The sequence below is a fragment of the Juglans regia genome, chromosome 8 (assembly GCF_001411555.2).
Source record: "Juglans regia cultivar Chandler chromosome 8, Walnut 2.0, whole genome shotgun sequence".
NCBI classification, from domain to species: domain Eukaryota; kingdom Viridiplantae; phylum Streptophyta; class Magnoliopsida; order Fagales; family Juglandaceae; genus Juglans; species Juglans regia.
In genome coordinates this window covers 8,450,797-8,471,161 of record NC_049908.1, presented here as the reverse complement: position 1 = coordinate 8,471,161, position 20,365 = coordinate 8,450,797, and the positions used below count along the sequence as shown (strand labels likewise).

General features: G+C 41.7%; 1 protein-coding gene and 1 pseudogene across 1 annotated transcript; both read left to right on the top strand.

Moving 5' to 3' along the window:
• Nucleotides 1-4,472: 4,472 nt before the first annotated feature.
• On the top strand, nucleotides 4,473-6,807 carry LOC109000526 (UDP-glycosyltransferase 74E2-like). The gene is made up of 2 exons (XM_018977441.2): nucleotides 4,473-5,201; nucleotides 5,837-6,807. Exons 1-2 carry the CDS (start codon nucleotides 4,560-4,562, stop codon nucleotides 6,563-6,565), a joined length of 1,371 nt encoding a protein of 456 aa, XP_018832986.1. The 5' UTR covers nucleotides 4,473-4,559; the 3' UTR covers nucleotides 6,566-6,807.
• A 1,680-nt stretch (nucleotides 6,808-8,487) lies between these two features.
• Nucleotides 8,488-20,365, top strand: part of LOC108989092 — a 43,610-nt pseudogene continuing 31,732 nt past the window's right edge.

Here is a 20,365-nt window from a genome sequence, read left to right as displayed (position 1 = left end):
TAAGATGACACAACCACCGTATAAAGGGGAAATTACTTCAAAAATTGGAAAGGGTCAAGACACAAGCGTCGCCCCCTCAACTCTCGGCCTCAAGGTGCCGCACCACCGTTTATTAGGGAGGGGCACTGCCCTCCACCTTTCACATCTGCCAGGAGGCCCAGGGGAATTGAAGCAGGGAGACTTCCTCAGCCGGACCCCCATGACCCCTGCTTAGATATATGTAGAGGTTTTCTTGTGGGAGGGGAACCCTTTTCCATATATCCTTTATATATATAAATAATATTTGATTTTTTTTAATTACGTAAGAGAGTGCCAGTAAGACTATTCATCCGGGTCGGGTTTTTTCCCAGCCCAGCTCGGAACCCGCATAACTGGGTTTTAGTTACGGGTATAGCCGGATGACTAAACCTGGATATAGCCGGGCCGGGTACCTGATTTAAAACCCGGAACCCGGTTTTTAAACCCAGTACTCAGGTTAAAAAGAAATTTCGCATGATCAAAGATTCAAAAGGGTTGAAACCCTTCTCAAAACCCATTCTGGACTCCATCTTCTGGCCGTAGCCCCCTCTCTCTCTCTTCGCTCCGTCGTCTTCTTCTCTCTCTCTTTCTCTCTCGTGCTAAAACCCTAACTCCTATCACTCTTCCTCTGCTGATCGAAAATCTGTTCCTCATGGCTGTCGTCTTCTACTTTTTCGCTTCGTCGTCGACTTCTACAACCCAAGGTTAGTTTTCCTCCATTTCACATACTCTCTCTCTGTGTTGGTGCTATTATTTCGATTTGGGTTGTGAAATATTGTCTCTAGGTTAGTTCTTCTTGACAAATTGAAGGTTCGTATTTCCTTGTTTGGGAAATATCCCCGAAACCCATGCTTTACACTTCCAAATCTATGATTCTTTACATTGTTTTAGATTTGTAAGCATGTGGGAAAGGATAAGAGTCTGTTTTGGGTTTGTTTTTAAACGTGGGTTTTTATTTATTTATTTGGGTTTGTTATATGCTGTTATTTTTGTTAGATCTGCTATTTTTTTCTGGTCTTGTTTTGCTTTCTGCGTTTGGATTTTTGTTCTCTCTGTTGATTTTGGGTTTATTTTGATGTGAGACTTGGATCGTGGGCATAAGTTTTAAATGATGTTGAACCAATCTTCTTATAACAGACTTGTTTGGATTATCGTGTAGTTTTTCCCTTTACAACTGGTAGGAAGATATTTTTGGCAGAAAATATAATTTGATTTTATTACATAAATATATTTATATAGCGCGAGGGGATACTGTCTAATTAAGTTGCTTAATGCGTTTCTTTTCTTTTTTAAGTTGCCCTTGTTGGAATTTCTTGCTTAGATTGTCCCTATTCTGAAATTTCTTGTTCAGATTGTCCTTATTCTGAATATTTTTTAATGTTATTTTTCTTCAGTTTTGTGGTTCAAACTCACAAATATAATTCTGGTTGTCATCAGATTGGATGGTTGTTAACATGTTTCCATCTTTTTCCTCTATTTCTTAAGGCTACTTTAATGGCAGTGTATTCTTTGTCCAAGTTACAATATTGATTTGGGTTTATAGTATCTGGTGATAGATCCATTGAAATCAGCAAAAAAATTTATGGAAACCTTCCAGGGAAGTAATTTTGCTTCTGAAGAAAATAGAGCCAAACTCTGTTCCTGATGGTGGTTTTTGATAGTTTTTTTGATAGTTTTTTGTTTGATTCCATAGAAGGGGCGTTTATAAAAGTACACTACTTTTCAAACTCACCTTAAAAATTTTATGGAAGAAAATTGAAGAAAAAAGAAGAGAAGCAGATGGACCCAGATATTCTAAGAAACCATCATAATCTTCGTGATTATCAACACCAGCATCACCAGAACCAGATGAAAAAATAACACAGTGGAATCATTTCAACATGAATTTAAGTTGCATTTAGCTCAACATGAGTTATACAAGTTTATTGCTTATTGCTTATTGCTTGTATATTATTAATACTATTTGTTGAAATAATATAGACAACGCTTGTTTTTAGAAAACATCTCATCTTATCTAATTTTTACAATTTTTACAACTTTTCCAACTTTTAATACAAAATAAAATAAACAATTCAACTTTTTCAAATCCTAAAACAAAAATAATATTAAAAAATATATTCTAACAATACTTTATTCAACTTTTTAACTTTAATCTCAACCCATCTTATTTTATCTCATCTCATATTCAAAAACAAACGAGCCGATACTGTTTTTCTTTTGTTTTTTATTTGGCATGATTTAATGTTGCTAGGAAAGGAGATTTCAGGCTTTCACTCAATGCAGAAGAAGTTTATGTTATTGCATGTAATTTTGATATGTAATTTTACAATCCACTTTTGATATGTAATTTTTATATTTTTTTAATTTTATATGTTGTAATTTTTTGTTTTGTAATGTAATGTAATTTAATATGTAGTGAATTGTATTATTGCATGCATTTTACATGATAAAATTGAATTTTTTTTAAGATGCATTTAGCTAAAAAGGCAATAATTGTTTTAAATAAAAAAATATGTTTGTCAACATTCTTAGAACAATTGTACTAGAATATAGGTTTTTAGATTAAAAAATAAACTTTTTAGTTTTTTTTTTGTTTAAAAATATTAAATACTAAAGGCTTTTATTAAAAAAAAAAATATATGGGTTGAAATCTGGAATCCAGATTTTCGGATTATAAAATCCCTGATCATCTATGTTCCGGCCTGAGTGATAACCTGGGTTTGATACCTGGGTTCTGGGCCGGGTATATCCAAATATCCAGTCTGGAACGCAGATGAACACCTTTAAATGCTAGAAAAACAATAAAAAAAAAAAATGACGTAAGAGGCTGCAGAAAATCCCTTCGTGTGGGGTTGTTGTGGGCAATTATATTATACAATCATGTATGCATTGTAGATAATTCAATGTTGGAATAAGATGATGATCGTGTGGGGAGTTTCGTCGATGGCGATGGGAGCGTGGACTTTTTGGACTTTCAACAATATCCTCGTATATCATTCCGAAATAAAAATGTCTTTTTTTTGTGTGTGTCTGTATTTATTATGGTAGATCTTGTCGCTTGTAATACATGCTTTGCTTCTATTTGTTGAAAGGGTTGGACGTTCGTAGGGTGACACGAATAATTCTCAGTAAATTCTAAATCTTAGGTCGTCACGGCATCTTGTATGATGGAATACATGAATGATAGAATGTTGATGTGCCGTCTCTCCCTAAGAATTTTTTAAATTTCATTTTTATTTATTTATTTTTTTAATTTTGACAATTTTTTTAAAAATAGTTTGTCCTTAGAGCACTCTCATTGGATTAGTTAAAGTTAAAGTACATTTTTTATGAATGTAAGATAAATTTAACATTTAGCTATTACATTCACATAAATTTCTATATTGGAATAGCCATTTTTTCATTATATGACAATAAAATAATATAAGATAAATTTAACTTTGATTATTCACATCAAATCTCCACATTGGATTATCTATCTATTCATTATATAATAATGAGTAATTAATAATTTTAAAAATTTTTTAATTTTTTTAATTATGAATTTATTTTATTTTATCATATTTTACTATTCATAATATTATATATTAATTAATAATTGTATTCTAATTATATTTTTTCAATTGTCATTTAAAATGGAGAGAGAAATAATTAATATTAAAAGGAGAGAGAAAGAAATAATATAAAAGTGATTTGATGAATAAATAGTGTGTTCCAAATTTAAAAATTAGTTTAGACTTTACTGTAACTATATTTCAAATATTTGAAATATAGCTAATTCAATGTGAACAATTTTATGATCTAATAGTTAAATTCTCATTAGATTTAGCTTTTAGCTAATCCAATGAGAATGCTCTTAGAGACTTGCCTCTATCATATAGAGAGAATCCAAAGAGGCCACTTAGGGCAGATTTGGTAACTAAAATAAAACATAAAATTCTAATATCATCTCATCTCATCATTACACATTTTTCAAATCTCCATACAAAATATAATAAACAATTTAACTTTTTCAAATTCCAATACACATTTTTAAAATTTCAAAATAATAATAATATTAAAACATAATATTTTAAACTTCGAAACAAAATATAAAATTTTCATCACCTTCTCCAAACCTATCCATAATTGATTCACACGACTGTATAAATGAAAATGAGTTGCGCTACAGGTATTGGTCGTTTTTGTACGTTAATCATACATTGTTATCGGACCAGATTGCAGAATCGGAGAAGTTTGCAGTAATTAAAACTGAAAACACATGCACGCGCGGCCAGAAAAAGAAAAACAAAGTTCAGATTATTCTCTCTGGACTCGGTATTATCGGAGTCGGATATGGCTCCGTTTTTCTCTCTTTTACTGACAGACAATCGCCCGCCCGAATATCTGGAATCTTAGAAGATTAATCCAAACCAACAGAAACGCTTAAAAACAGCATTTTTTTTTTTTTATCCCTTCCTGTTCATTAATCGTTGTCTTGACAATCTTAAGCAGCTTAGGAAACAAAGGCAAGGAAAAGAACCTGAAAGTGTTGAAAACAAATGGAGGAAAAGAAATGCTACAGTTCTCACGTCGTGGTTCTTCCGTTTCCTGGACAAGGCCATATAAATCCAATGCTCCAATTTTCTAAACGTTTGGCCTCGAAAGGGATCAAAATCACGGTATCCACGACACTTTCTAGCGTCAAGTCCTTGCAATCTCGAGCTGAGTCAATTACACTAGAATCAATATATGATGACAACACTGAAGGGACCACAGGACCAGCAGCGTTGATGGGGTTCCTCGAGAATTTTGAAGTTGTTGGCGCACGTTGCTTAGGAGAACTCTTGAAGAAGCTAGAGAATTCTGAGTACCCTGTGAAGGGACTGGTTTATGATGCTAATTTACCGTGGGCTCTGAACATAGCTAAGCAACTGGGTGTTGTCAGTGCAGCATTTTTCACTCAATCATGTGCTGCAATTGCCTGCTACTACCCCATGTACGTGGAGATGTGTGGCAAACCACCATCGGTGGCTGCCTTTTCAATGCCTGGACTGCGACAGCCTGCACTTCCAAACTCTGCATCCTTTGGTTCAGAGACAGAACAGTTTCCCCCCTTAATCAAACACATATTAAACCAATTCAGCAACATTGAGAAGGCCGATTGGATCCTGTTTAACTCATTCAATAAGTTGGAAGAGGAGGTGAGCTTAGTTTTTTTTTTGGGTACTATTTTACAGGGCATTATATATATCTGTTCTTTTTTTCTATTATCAATTTCTTTATCCATTGGTTGTTCAATCTTTTTTATTATTGCTATCACTTTTGTGAATTGGCACGATACAAGTTCAACCAAACATAGTAAGTAAACTTACAAGAAATTCATATATGGTAGTGGAAATAATGACACCAAGCATTAATCCTTGTTGCTGGCCAACCCTATCCTGTGTTTGTTTGCATTTAAAAAATGTGTGTGCATGTTCACATGAGTGCGATACGTTTTATGGGTATGATATAGGTGTTATAATGGATGTAATGTATAGTACTGGTACATGGGGATATCGACAAAATAGAGAGAATTTCTCTGATTTAATTGCAGGCTCAAGTTAGGAAAGTAGTAAAAAAATTTGATTCTACCAAAAATTTGAACTGTTTGCATATATAGCAAAGTTTTACATTCTCAGGTCATTTTCAATAAAGTAATGCTAGGAAATGGAGTCGGCTTTTTTATAAAATATACCTACGCAAAATTTGTATATTTGAAATTTGTATATATCATTATTCTTGTCAACATTTAATCATACAATGGGTGACAAAGGTAAATGTGACTAAGATGTAGGTTCTAAAGTGGATGACCAATCTCTACTCTACAGTTAGAACTATCGGACCAACTGTGCCATCTGTTTACCTCGACAAGAGGCTGGAAGATGACAAAGATTACGGTTTCAATCTCTATAAGCCAATCAGCGAGACATGCATGCAATGGCTAAACTCAAAGGAACCTGGTTCAGTGGTGTATGTTTCATTTGGCAGTGCTGCAGCTTTGAGTGCTCCACAAATGACAGAAATGGCACACGCCCTGAGGCAAACCAGCAGCAACTTCTTGTGGGTGGTGAAGGCAACCGAAGAGAGCAATCTCCCCAACAAATTTGTGGAGGAGACGTCAGGGAAAGGATTGGTGGTGGCATGGTGCCCGCAGCTGGAGGTGCTGGCCCATCAAGCCATCGGATGCTTCATAACACATTGCGGATGGAACTCGACGGTGGAAGGAGTAAGCTTGGGAGTGCCAATGGTGGGAATGCCACAGTTTCTAGACCAAATGACGAATGCGTATTTATTGGAGAAAGTTTGGGAAGTGGGAGTTCAGCCAAAAGTAGACGAAAAAGGTCTTGCTAGTGGGGAAGAAATCGAGAGATGCATCAACCAAGTCATGCAGGCCGGAGAAAGAGGGCAGGAGTTTAAGAAGAAAGCAATGCAGTGGAAACAGTTTGCAAAGGAGGCAGTGAATGAGGGTGGAAGTTCAGATAAGTGTATGGATGAGATTATTGCTCAACTAGTCTGCACCTAAAATTCTGTATAGTTTTGGGAATGGGCTGCCAACTACTGTAAGAACTAAGAAGAAACCTCAACATCGGTTATTTCTTCCTAAAATTGCACCAAATTCCTTCGTTGATTCTCGATTTGCAATGATGTTGTTTTGTTTTCTGTACTTTTTTACATCATTGCGATTTATTAATAAAAAATTATATTTTTATTGTAAAATAGATCTAATATACTATATGAAGTCATGTCAACGTGTGAATTTATTTTTATGAAATCTTTTTATGGTTATAACACTTATATTCATCCAATAGATAAAATTGCTATCATCAACAATTTTAGGATACTATACTTTAAATAGAATATCATGTCAAGACAATTGTTCATCACAAGTTTTGGGCCAAAATACCCAAAAAGAAAATGTTGGCCGTGGGTGGCGGAGTAGAGGGCGGTCGAAGGCTAAAATATCCAAAAAGAAAATGTTGATGGTGGGGCTTCACCGGTGACAGATCGGAGGTGGGGATGGGTCCATTGGGTTGCTAGGAAGTTGATGATGATGTGGTGAGAAGATGGTGGCTGGAGGTGGCACGATGGCGGCGCAACGGCGCAAGGAGTGCCGCGGCTTGGTGATGCGCGTGGGAGCTAACGACGGCGCGGTTGGGGCTGAGATTACAGGGGGTGGTCGCCAGTGGCTGGGGAGGACGGTGGGCCGGGCGGTGTCGCGAGGAGGCAGGGCTGGGTGGATGAAGGAACGGACGGAGAGAGGGAGGGGGAGAGTCGTGCGGTGCGCGGGAGAGGAGAGGAGAAAAAAAGAAAAGAAAAAGAAGGAAAATAAAAAAATAAAAAAAAAAGAAAAAGAAAAGAGGAAAAAGAAAATGTAAGGAAAGAAATGAGGTCCAAACCTCATATCTTGGGTCACAAAAATGATCCAACAGAAAAGATTTTAAAACAGCAAATAAAATAAAATAATTCAAACGTAATGATTAAAATGAAAATAAATAATTAAACCCAACAATAAGTTAATTTAATATGAAAAACAATTTAAATGTATTACAGTAATCAATTATAAAAAAAAAGCACTTCAGAATAATTTTCACAAAATTAAAATCATAAAAATAAACCCACTAAAAATCCAACTAATTTTAAAACAAGAGAATAAATTTTTAAATTAATAACAAATAATCTTTCAATTAAAAATACACTAAAATATGAGGTGTTACAAACAATTTTAGGATACTATACTTTAAATAGAATATCATGTCAAGACAATTGTTCATCACAAGTTTTGGGCCAACAAGAACAAAATGAAATTAAGGCTAGAATGTTACGAGTAATGATATTTGTTGTCATAAAGTATAAATAAATTTTTAGCAGCGGCACTAATTTGATTTAAAAAAAAAAAGAGTTAAAAGGTCTATTTAAAAAAATATAGAGGTTGTCTTTGCAAACATAAGTATGGTTTTTATATTAATTAATTAGAAACTCAACATCCAAATTTTTACGTTTAACAAATTGATGCATAGACTTTTAATTTTTACAAAATTAATATATAAACTTTAAAAAAAATTGTAATTAGTTGAAAACTTTATCAATTTTTTGTAATAAGAGATTGATGTAAATATTTAATTTTGTTTTTTTTAGAATTTAAATATTAATTTTATAAAAGTTGAAAATCTAGAGTTTAATTTGTAAAAATATAAAAAATATATATATATACAAAACCGGGCACAATTAAACTTTTTTATTTTTTATTTTTAATTTACCTCTGGCATGAATTTGAATTTTAAATCTGTAGTCGTTGCCTCAACGGGAACATAGAGCGCCTCTCGCCTACTCCCCAAGTCTTGTGTATATTTCTCATTTTGGATTCACACCTTCTTGCACACGACTAGCCGTTTGAAAGAGACACGGGAGAGAAAATGGAGGGAGCAGGAGGGGTAAGGACTGTAGTGTCTGTCTGCCATGGATGCATACCAGAAGCTAGAGAAGGTAGGAGAAGGGACGTACGGGAAGGTGTACAGGGCGAAAGAGAAGGCGACCGGGAATATCGTGGCCCTGAAGAAGACTAGCCTCCACGAGGACGAGGAAGGCGTCCCCCTCCCACTACTCTCCGCGAGGTTTCCATCCTCCGCATGCTCTCCCGCGATCCCCATGTCGCCAGGTATACTCTGTTTGTTTCTCTATTTTTTGACAATCCCGCTTCTCGGTTCCCTTTCAATCAATTCTTAATATATGTTTAATGTTAACTTTTTAAGTCCTGAGTTTTATTTCTGTGGTTCGTAAAATAGTTTATTGTGATGGGGGTTCTAGCTGGTATCTAGCGTTTCATTTCCATGGAGATTTGATTTTTTTTAGGGGGTTTATTTCGTCAGTTAATTCTTTGGCTTGCAACTTCTTTGTTGCTGTGATTTGATCCTCTCTTCTTTGGGTTGTGTTTGCAAAATAGTGGTACCTGTTTCGTGTTGGTTTTCTAAAGTCGATCTTCTTTCTTGAGCATGTTCCTTGTAGCTTTTTACTCTTTTGTGCAAATATTTATAGAATTTTCCACTTCCAATCTTACGTATCTTGAACTTATTGTCTGTTTATTGATTTGTAATGGGTGTAGTCTAGCATTAGATTTATTTTTCTTATGCTATACAGGATCAGTTTCTTTCCAAATTACATTTTTTTTTTTTTTAATTTAATCTCTCTTCCATTTCTTTCTATTGCTTAAGAGGTCTTAGTTTTTGTTGAATGGAGGGGCGCCCACGTGGGGCTGACCCCTCCCTCCTCTCCCGTGTCTAACTCATGGCGTTACTTACTTGTAACGTTACTGCCATTTAAATGTCAATTGAAGGCTGGCCAGCCGTGAGGGGTGTACTATATATAACTCTCCTTAATTATTTTTTAGAATTATCTAAAATACATAAAAGTTTTTTCTCTTTTTGTTCTTTATTGATAAAATATTTAGATTGTGAATTTATTAAGTGTTACTCTAATTTTATGTATTATTTATCAATCAGGAGAAACTTGTGGAGCAATTTTATAAGTTGAGATTGAGGTATTTTTCTACTGTATTTTCTTACATTGGTATCAGAGCTTTTATAATTGCTTCCGATTCATATATTTTTTTTCTTGCACATGCTTGAAATCTGAGTGCCATTTTTGTTTGTCCTCTATTTTTTTTTCACGTGACCAGTAGCCATTTGAAAGAAGAAGATGACTTCTAAGTCGTCTGGGCTGGGCTGGGCCCTTCGGCCCATTAGTTTTTTAAAAGAAAAAAAAAACAATGGGCTTGGGCCGAATAGGCCATTCTGTTAAATAAAAATAAAATCAAATGGCCATTTTTTGCAGCCCAACACTGTTTACACCCATTTTTTTAACACAAATAAAAGAGGACAAAAAGTGGCACACTTAGGTAAGACCACCTACTAAACCAAGGAGCAAGGCGCACCAATGGGGTGCGAGTTTTCTTTGGTTTGGGTGAGGGTTTTAAATGTTACATGTGATTTTTTATTTAATATTTTAGATTAAATGTGACTACATGTGAATATATGGTTATATTCATGCTATTTTTTTTAATTCTATAATTTTATATTACATGTGATATTTTATTTAATGTTTTAGATTCAATGTCATTACATGTATGTGTGAATTGAACATATGGATATGCGATTATTTTATCATCCACGAATGTTAGGCTTGAATGTTTAGATATTAGTCTTCATTTCTTTAATGATGAAATAGAAAAATTTCCACTAAGTAGTCTTAGTTAGAATTGTGAGTGTAAATGATAGGCTGAAAGAATTGCAGTGACCCTAGTAAAAATTGTAAATACACTGTATAGCCAAAAGACCATAGTGGCCCCAGTAAGAACTGTAAATGCACTGATGGAACAAGAAAATTGGACTGTAATGGTCTTCTATGAACCATCTTTGTAGACTGGCCCAACAGGTTACTGTGGTTGGAGTAGCTATCTTGTAGATTTGCCCAAAAGGTTACTACAATTTTAGTAGGATCTATGTCTTTACGCGTGACTAGGTAGGTGACTACTTAAGATAGTTAGAATATGGTCGAGATTTATGATGATTAATTCTCTCATATTTGTTTTAAATTTGTACGGGAATTAGATTAGAAATTTAATAATTGGATATAGTGGCGCAAGAGATGATTCTGAAGTTTAGCGATGTTTTGATCTTGCAACATGTCTAAATTATTCTTTTTCTAGCTTGGATGGACGCGGCAGATTTCTTAGGTGTGTGCGCGTGCGATATCCCTTCTTTGCGTGTTGTTGTGAAATGACATCCAAAAGTATAGTTGCCGATTTAAATAAATGAGAGAAATTGGATGAGAAGAACTATGACATTTGGCATTCCAAGTACAATATGTCTTAGATGAGCAAGAGGTATTGGAGACCATATCTCACTCCCTTATTGTGCCTGGGGAAGAGGACTTGGAACAATACAAGATAAATCATCTAGCCTAAACTCAATGGGCTAAGAAAAATAGGTGCGCACGTATAATATAGTTAAGCAACTTGCACAATGATCTAGTTCGAGACCTACGACACTGCCCAAAGCATGTAGTAAGCTTTGAAGATGAAGTTTGGGGGCAACTTTAGTCACTAGGTTGCGTGGATGAACTATGAGGTTTGACTCCTATAAAATGCGTTTGATCACATGATGAAGCAACATCGTAAGGCTATGTCGACCATGATCCACGAACTTTAGTCGGCAGGAAACAACCTGACTAATGGACAACAAATCCAAGCCGTGATAAGATCACTATCAAATTCTTGAGAAAATATGAGCCAGAACTTGACATTTAACGAGAATATCAAAGACTTTGGTGATGTCTTGCGTCACTTGGAATTGGAGGCTAAGCGCTTAGAGGCTGCTAAGCCCAATCATACGGCTTATGTGGCTAATTCTGGTTCGCGTAATGCATCTAGGCCTAAGCGCAAGAAGTCCAAAAATGGGATAGCTGCTAGACAAATTAAGGTGTTAGAAACTTCTCAGAGTAGCAAGAGGGGCAAGCGCAAGAAGAACAAGTAAAATTAGAGTGCTTAAACTGCGGAAAGAATGGCCACCACTCCGCTCGTGACTGCACTGAGCCGAAGAAACTACACTTTGACCTTTCTCGTATTGTTTTTGTAACTAGTCATGTGATGATTGCTCACTTCCATCTTGTGTGGACTGTTGATTCCGGAGTGACCAAACACATAGCACGAGACAGAGTCAGATTTATTGAGTATCATCGGATTCCAGCTGAGAGTCATGATATCGAGGTAGGGAATGGAGTTGTAGTGGAGGTATTGAGACTTGGTACTTTACAAGCTGGACTTGCAGGGTGGCCACACTCTTTTCCTCCACAATATGAGGGAGGGCCCATCCCGAAAGGCCTACCAACGCCAACTTTGGAGGTGCCAATGGTCCTGGGGCTCGAAAACTTGCCAAACCCTATCACTAAGCACTAAACAGGACCCCCAACTACACGCAAACGACAGCACGTGCCCGTAGCGGATTTGTGTGCTGCGAGCAGTGCTTGTGTGGAATCCCGACAAGTAACATGCAGGCAAAGGACAGCTCGCCCGAGACCTGACACGCTATCCTAGCAAGGAGGTGGCTGCGGGACAAACCTAGCACCATTGACACGGCACGATCTCCTGCTACGCCGCAGACTGCACACTGGGTGACAGAAACGTAGGTGGTGGCGGGTTTAACACCTGACGCACCACGATCTCCCATGACAGTGGAACCAAGATCAGATGTAAATAAGGGAGATTCCTTCGACGGGGATCTCTCGCTCTTTGTCCGAGAGTGATCGGAGTGATCCCAGGATTCATCGGAGCCTCTTCCCCCTCTTAGTTGTAGGTGACTTGGAGTTGGGCATCGCGGTATTGCTCGGGCTGCGAACCACGATATCAATAGTGGCCCTGTCTGTGGGATTCATTTTCCTATAAAAGTACTTCGTATGCCGGCAGTGATGTAGTTCCAGACTACAAGAAAGGAAGATCAAGAGGAAGAAAGAATGGAAGCACGACTCGTGATACTGCTTGGGTTGCGAAACACCACATCAATAGTGGCGCCATCTGTGTGATTCATTTTCCATAAAAGGGTGTACTTCGTATGCCGGCAGCGACATGGTCCCAGACTACAAGAAGGGAAGATCACGAGGAAGAAAGAATGGAAGCATGACTCGCGAGCATGGAGGAGACCATAAGAAAGCTAACGGAGGAAGCGGGGACGCTCTGCCAGGAGAATGTAGCCCTTAGGTTCGCCAACTAGCAGCTTGCAAGGGAAGCAGAATCGAGTGTTAACGAGTAGGAGGGCTCGCGAGATGCACTTTAAAATCTGAGAGTTAGGGGACAAACAGCAGATCGGCAGAAATATTGAAGTACTCGTAGACGATCTATTGATAAAAAACAAAGAGTCTAGGAAGCACTTAACAGATCTACGAGAAGCTTTCTCCGTCCTCCGTCCTTCGGCAATATCGGATGAAGCTCAACCCTTTGAAATGCGTGTTTAGTGCGGAGATAGGTAAGTTCTTAGGGTACATGGTCTCAGAGAGATGGATCGAAGTGGATCCCGAGAGGAATCAAAGCAGTGATGGGAATGCCTTCCTCCCGTAACCTTAATGAAGTCCAAAGGCTGGCCAGACAAGTGGTAGCCCTGAACCGATCCATCGTCCGATCAATCGACTGGTGCTTACCCTTCTTCAAAGTCTTGAGGAAGGCCCAAAATTGGGATGAGACTTGCGAAAAGGCCTTCATCGATCTGAAGTTGTACCTGAGTCACCCTACTACTAAGCCAGACGAGACCTGGTGAGACCTTGACTGTGTAATTGGTAATGTCCCCACAGGTTGTATCGGCCGTACTGGTCCTAGAAACGAAAGGACATCCAGAGGTTCTTGTAGGAAGGACAACTACCCAAAGACCCGAAAAAAGGACAAAAGTCAGGAACAGGGCAGCACGGTTCACCCTGCTGGAAGGAGTGCTGTATAAAAGAGGTTTCTTCGAGCTGCACCTTAGGTGCCTCTCATCGGACGAAACCCAGTACTTGCTTGCAGAAATCCGCAGAGGAATTTGCAGAAGCCACTTAGGAGGAAAGGGCCTTAGTTACGAGAGTAACTTGGGCTGGATACCAATGGCCCGTTCCCTCAGAGATGCAGAAGAATTCGCCAAGAAATGCCCAAGATGTAAGGAGCACGGACTGATTCCGCATTGCCTAGCAGAGGAGCTGACCTCAATCATGGCCCGTGACCATTCGCCCAATGGGGCCTAGACCTGCTATGCCGCGGACTGACACAATGGGTGATAGAAACGTAGTTGGTGGCGAGTCTAACACCTAACGCACCACGATCTCCCTTGACAGCGGAACCAAGATCAGGTGTAGTAAACAAGGGAGATTCCTTCGATGGGCATCTCTCGCTCTCCGTCCGATACATTCTGTATTTTCTTCATAGAATTCTCCACTAACTTAGGCATCAGAGTGATCCCAGGATTCACTGGAGCCTCTTTTCCCTCTTAGTTGCAGGTGACTTGGAGCTTGGGCATCACGGTACTGCTCGGGCTGCGAACCACGATATCAATAGTGGTCCTGTCTGTGGGATTCATTTTTATATAAAAGTACTTCGTATGCCGGCAGTGAAGTAGTTCCAGACTACAAGAAAGGAAGATCACGAGGAAGAAAGAATGGAAGCACGACTCGTGATACTGCTTGGGTTGCGAAACACCATATCAATAGTGGCTCCGTCTGTGTGATTCATTTTCCGTAAAATGGTGTACTTCGTATGCCGGTAGCGACATGGTCCCAGACTACAAGAAGGGAAGATCACAAGGAAGAAAGAATGGAAGCACGACTCGCGAGCATAGAGGAGACCATAAGAAAGCTAACGAAGGAAGCGGGATGCTCTGCCAGGAGAATGTAGCCCTCAGGTTCGCCAACTAGGAGCTGATAGGGGAAGCATAATCGAGTGTTAACGAGCAGGAGGGTTCGCAAAAGGCCTCGACAGACATTGCGGTGAAAGAAGAGAGGCGCGAGATGCACCTTAAAATCCGAGAGCTAGGGGACAAATACGCACAGATGGAGAAGAAGATAGATACCCCATCAACCGTAGACTAGCTACTCATCAGCTCCGACCTCTCTTACAGCGTGGAAGTCATGGCCATGCTGCTTCCCCGCAAGTTTAAAGTCCCCAGAAGGAAACTTTCGACGAATCCAAAGACCCACTGGAGAATCTAGAAATAATGAAGGCCCACATGTCCTTGCATGGTTTACCGAGAGAGGTTGCCCGTCGAGCCTTCCCACTAACTCTGAAGGGACCTGCCCTGACCTGGTTCTGGTTGTTATTGTCAGGAACAATAGAAACATTTCAGGAGCTCGCTCGCCTCTTCATGACGCAATACCTGGCCAGCCGTGAGAGCCGGCGCCCGGCAGCTTACCTCCTTATTGTCAAACAACGGGATGCCGAGAGTCTGAAGTCCAATCTCTCACGGTTCAATTGAGAGCACATGACCACAGACGACCAAAATGAAAAAACCACGTTGGCAGCACTTTTGGGAGGAATATGGCCACTGAATCTGTCTATGTTCGAGATAGCACGAAAGACTCCTACCACTCCAAGGGAGTTCATGGATTGGGCGAATGGGTTCATTAATGATGAAGATGCCTTTGAGGCCCTGACTGCCCCACGACAATCCGAGGAGGGGAAAGGAGGGGGAGCGTCGGAGGTGAAGAAAAAGGGAGGCACTAGAACCAATCAAGGACCCCGCTACAGAATCTAGAAACAATCAAGGCCCACATGACCTTGCATGGTTTTCTAGGAGAGGTCACTTGTCGAGCCTTCCCACTAACTCTGAAGGGAGCAGACCTGACCTGGTGGTTGTTATCATTAGGAACAATAGAAAGCTTTCCGGAGCTCGCCCGCCTTTTCATGACGTTGTTCTTGGCTAGTCGTAAGAGCAAGGGCCCAGCAGCTTACCTCCTTACCGTCAAACAACAGGACGACGAGAGTCTAAAATTGTATCTCTCAGGGGTCAACCAAGAGCGCATGACCACCGACGACTAAGATGAAAAGACCACGTTGGCATCACTCCTTGGTGGAATATGGCCACTAAATCCATTTATGTTTGAGATAGTATGAAAGACTCCTACCATTTTAAGGGAGTTCATAGACCGGGCAGATGGGTTCATTAATGCTAAAGACACCCTCGAGGCCCTAACTGCCCCGCGACAATTTGAGGTAGTGATGGCCAGCCTGAAGCCGTTAGGTCAGCGACTCAACCACGACCGAGGAGGAGAAATGAGGGTAGCGTCAGATGCGAAGAAAAAGAGAGAGGCACCAGCTCGGCCCCAAGGAGGGTGGGCCACACCTACACAAACTTGGCAGTAGAGGGGAACCGACACTCAAGCCCTAAAAAGGAACAAACTCAAGAGGCGGAAAACCATTCGTACAGTGAGTACCACATGAATAACCAACACAGCACTCGGGATTGCTATGCCCTGAAGAGAATAAAGGAAGAATAGCAGAAGAATAGGGCGCGCCAGTCGGAGGAATAAACGGATTGACGTGGAGGTAGTGCTCGGGCTTTCGGCAGGAAGGAAGCCCGAGGAGGCAGGGGCTCGAGCTAAGGATAGAAGGCAAAGAAGGACCCAGGGGAGATTAGTACAATCGCTAGAGAATACGCGGGGGAGGTGGAGCCACGTCAATTGCCTGAAAGGCACACGCCCAGAGGGCGCACTACAAGGACGAAGTGGTACAGGAAGCACCGCGATAACCCTCGACTTCAGGGACGAAGAAAGTGTCCTTCACCCACATGACGATGCATTAGTGGTAACGATGCAAGTGGAAGACGTCAGAACATGGAGAATCCTGATCAACGACGGCAGTTCGGTAGACATCATATTTTGGGAAGCCTTTGTCAAGATCGCTCGACTCCAATGCCACTTAAAGGCTTCACAAGAGACATCCAAACAATGGGGGCCATTACTCTCTTAGTCCTAGCAGGAAAGGCACCCCAGGACTGCGACCACCATGACCAACTTCTAGTTGACAAGACTCCATCCTTGTACAATGCCATACTAGGACGTCCCACCCTGAACAGCTTGAAGGCAGTGACGTCCACTTACGATCTCAAAATGAAGTTTCCCACCGACTCTAGGGTGGGCGAAATTTGCGGTGAGCAGGTCCTAGCACGGGAATACTACGACCGGGAATTGAGGCACGAAGTCAAAGTTGTAGCATCGATCGAATGGCTAGAAGAAGCTCTCAAGCCGGGTGCACCCCCAGCCCTGATCGAATGGGACAGAGAAATCCATGATGAACAGGCCCTCCAACAGGCTGCACCCAACGAGCCGTTGGAACTAGCAACTGTCGATGAACAGGAACCTAGACAACAGGTTCAGATTGAGACAAAGCTAGACCCAGAGATGAGAGCAGCCCTAATATCTCTCCTCATCAAACACAGAGATGTATTTTCCTAGAGCCAGGAGGACATGCCTGGTATCGACATCGACCTAATAGTGGATTCGACTGCGGTGCATCCTCTGCTTCTCTTTTATGGACGCTTATTTCGGATACAAACAGATCAAGATGAATCTGGAGGTATACGTAAACGAGAGCGTTCATAACAGACTGAGCCTACTTAAAGAATGCAGGGGCCACCTACTAACTGTTAGTCAACCGAATGTTCAAACAGCAGATCGACCGAAATTTGGAAGTATACGTAAACAATCTATGGGTAAATAGCAAAGAGCTCGGAAAGCACTTAACGGATCTATGAGAAGCGTTCTCCGTCCTTGGGCAATATCGGATGAAACTCAACTCGTTGAAATGAGTGTTTAGAGTGGAGACAGGTAAGTTCTTGGGGTACATGGCCTCGGAGAGAGGGATCAAAGCGAATCCTGATAAGGTAGAAGCAGTGATGGGAATGTCATCCTCTTGTAACCTTCATGAAGCCCAGAGGCTGGTCCGACAAGTGGCAGCCCTGAACCGGTTCATCGTTCGATCAACCGATCGGTGCCTACCTTTCTTCAAAGCCCTAAGGAAGGCCAAAAATTGGGATGAGACTTGTGAAAAGGCCTTCATCGATCTGAATTTGTACCTAAGTCACCCCCCCACTGCTAAGCCAAATGAGACCTTGACTGTGTACTTGGCAGTGTCCCCACACGCTGTATTGGCCATACTGTTTTGGGAAATGGAAGGACAACGACATGTCTACTACAAGAGCCGAGGTTTTCTAGGTGTAGAGACAAGGTACCTCCCGAGCGAAAATGTTGGTGCTCTCCCTAATTGTCGCAGCAAGGAGATTAAGGTCGTATTTACAGGCCCACCGGATGAAAGTGCTCACCGACCTCCCCCTCAAGAAGGTGCTGCAAAAACTGGACACCTCTGGATGTATCGTCAAATGGGCAATTGAGCTCAGCAAATTCGACATGGAGTACTAGCCCCAAGCTGCAATCAAAGGACAAGTATTGACAGATTTCGTCACCGAGTTCACCAGCATCTCGGAGGAAGTATCGGATGCTCCCTAGGGAAAGCCCTGGTAGGTCTACTTGGGCTGCTCGTCCTGCCGGGCTGGCGGAGGAGCCGGGGTGCACAGAGTCATCGAGAAGGAGAAAATCACAACTATGCGGTCAAGCTGGCCTTTAAATGAAGCCGAGTATGAAGCAGCACTCTTAACGGGGATTTCAATCGTGCGGGCACTAGGGGCTAAGGAAATAGAGGTGAGGGCTGATTCCCAAATTGTGGTCAACCAGGAACTAGGGCAATTCGACACAAAAGGAGAAAGACTGAAGAGGAATCCTAATTGGCTTGTGACGAGTGCGACCGCTTCCTCTACTTTAGCATTCAACAGGTGCCGAAGGAGGGAAATCGAAAGGCAAACTGCCTAGCCAAGGCTCGGGGCAGGAGAAGGCCCCACTTCCAGAACACTCCATGGTCCAAACGGTTGATGCCTCGTCCATTGAGGATGAAGTGTCTGTTGCAGTCCCAGCACCTCCTGAATGGGCGACAGACATCCAGAGGTTCTTGTAGGAAGGACAACTTACCCAGCGACCCAGAAGAAGGACAGAAAGTCAAGGCCCACATGACCTTGCATGGTTTTCTAGGAGAGGTCACTTGTCGAGCCTTCCCACTAACTCTGAAGGGAGCGGACCTGACCTGGTGGTTGTTATCATTAGGAACAATAGAAAGCTTTCCGGAGCTCGCCCGCCTTTTCATGACGTTGTTCTTGGCTAGTCGTAAGAGCAGGGGCCCAGTAGCTTACCTCCTTACCGTCAAACAACAGGACGACGAGAGTCTGAAATCGTATCTCTCAGGGGTCAACCAAGAGCACATGACCACCGACGACCAAGACGAAAAGACCACGTTGGCGACACTTTTAGGAGGAATATGGCCACAGAATCAGTCTATGTTCGAGATAGCACGAAAGACTCCTACCACTCCAAGGGAGTTCATGGATCGGGTGAATGGGTTCATTAATGATGAAGACGCCTTCGAGGCCCTGACTGCCCCACGACAATCCGAGGAGGGGAAAGGAGGGGAGCGTCGGATGTGAAGAAAAAGGGAGGCACCAGCTACGCCCCAATGAGGGGGCACATCTGCACAAACTTGGCAGTTGAGGGGGAATCGACTCTGGAGCCCCAAAAAGGAACAAACTCGAGAGGTGTATTGTGAGTACCTAATGAATAACTGACACAACACTCAGGACTGTTATTCCCTGGAGAGAATAAAAGAAGAAGAGTAGAGGATCAAACGGACCAACGTGGAGGTAGGCGCCTGGGCTTTTAGCAGGAAGGGAGCTCAATGAGGCAGGGAGCTAAGGACAGACGGCGAAGAAGCTCCCCAGCAGAGGACATACCGCTCAGGGAGAACAACACAATCACCGGAGGACACGAGGGAGGTGTAGCCACGTCGTCGGCCCGAAACGCACACGCCCGGAGGGCACGCTACAAGGAAGTGTTCTGCGTCGAAAGGGGTGCATGCAGGCCGCTGCGGCGCACTGGAAGCACCGCTATAACCTTCGACAACAAGGATGAAAAATGTGTCCTCCACCCACATCACGATGCAAGTAACAAACTTTAGAACACGGAGAATCCTGATCAACAACGGCAGTTCAGCTGTCATCTTATTTTGGGAAGCCTTTGTCAAGATGGGCATCGACTCAGAGCGACTGTGCCCTACTCCAATGCAGCTTAAGGGCTTCGTGGGAGACGTTGTCCAACCGATGGGGGCCATTACTCTCTCGGTCCTAGCATGGAAGGTACCCAAGACCGCGACCACCATGACTTACTTCTTAGTCGTCAAGGCTCCATCCTCGTACAATGCCATACTAGGATGCCCCACCCTGAATAGTTTGAAGGCGATGACGTCCACTTACCATTTCAAAATTAAGTTTTCCACCGACTCCGGGGTGTGAAATCTACGGCGAGCAGGTCCTGGCATGAGAATGCGACAACAGAATGCAGAGGCCACCTACCAGCGGTTAGTCAACCGAATGTTCAAATAGCACTTAACAGATCTATGAGAGAAGCTTTCTCCGTCCTCCGTCCTCCGGCAATATCGGATGAAGCTCAACCCTTTGAAATGCGTGTTTAGTGTGGAGATAGGTAAGTTCTTAGGGTACATGGTCTCAGAGAGATGGATCGAAGTGGATCCCGAGAGGAATCGAAGCAGTGATGGGAATGCCTTCCTCTTGTAACCTTCATGAAGTCCATAGGCTGGCCAGACAAGTGGTAGCCCTGAACCAATCCATCGTCCGATCAACCGACTGGAGCTTACCCTTCTTCAAAGTCTTGAGGAAGGCCCAAAATTAGGATGAGACTTGCGAAAAGGCCTTCATCGATC

Coding starts and splice junctions, on each gene's coding strand:
- LOC109000526 (XM_018977441.2), top strand. CDS start 4,560: ATGGAGGAAAAGAAATGCTACAGTTCTCACGTCGTGGTTCTTCCGTTT. Junction 5,202..5,836: donor TCAATAAGTTGGAAGAGGAG/GTGAGCTTAGTT, acceptor ACTAAGATGTAG/GTTCTAAAGTGGATGACCAA.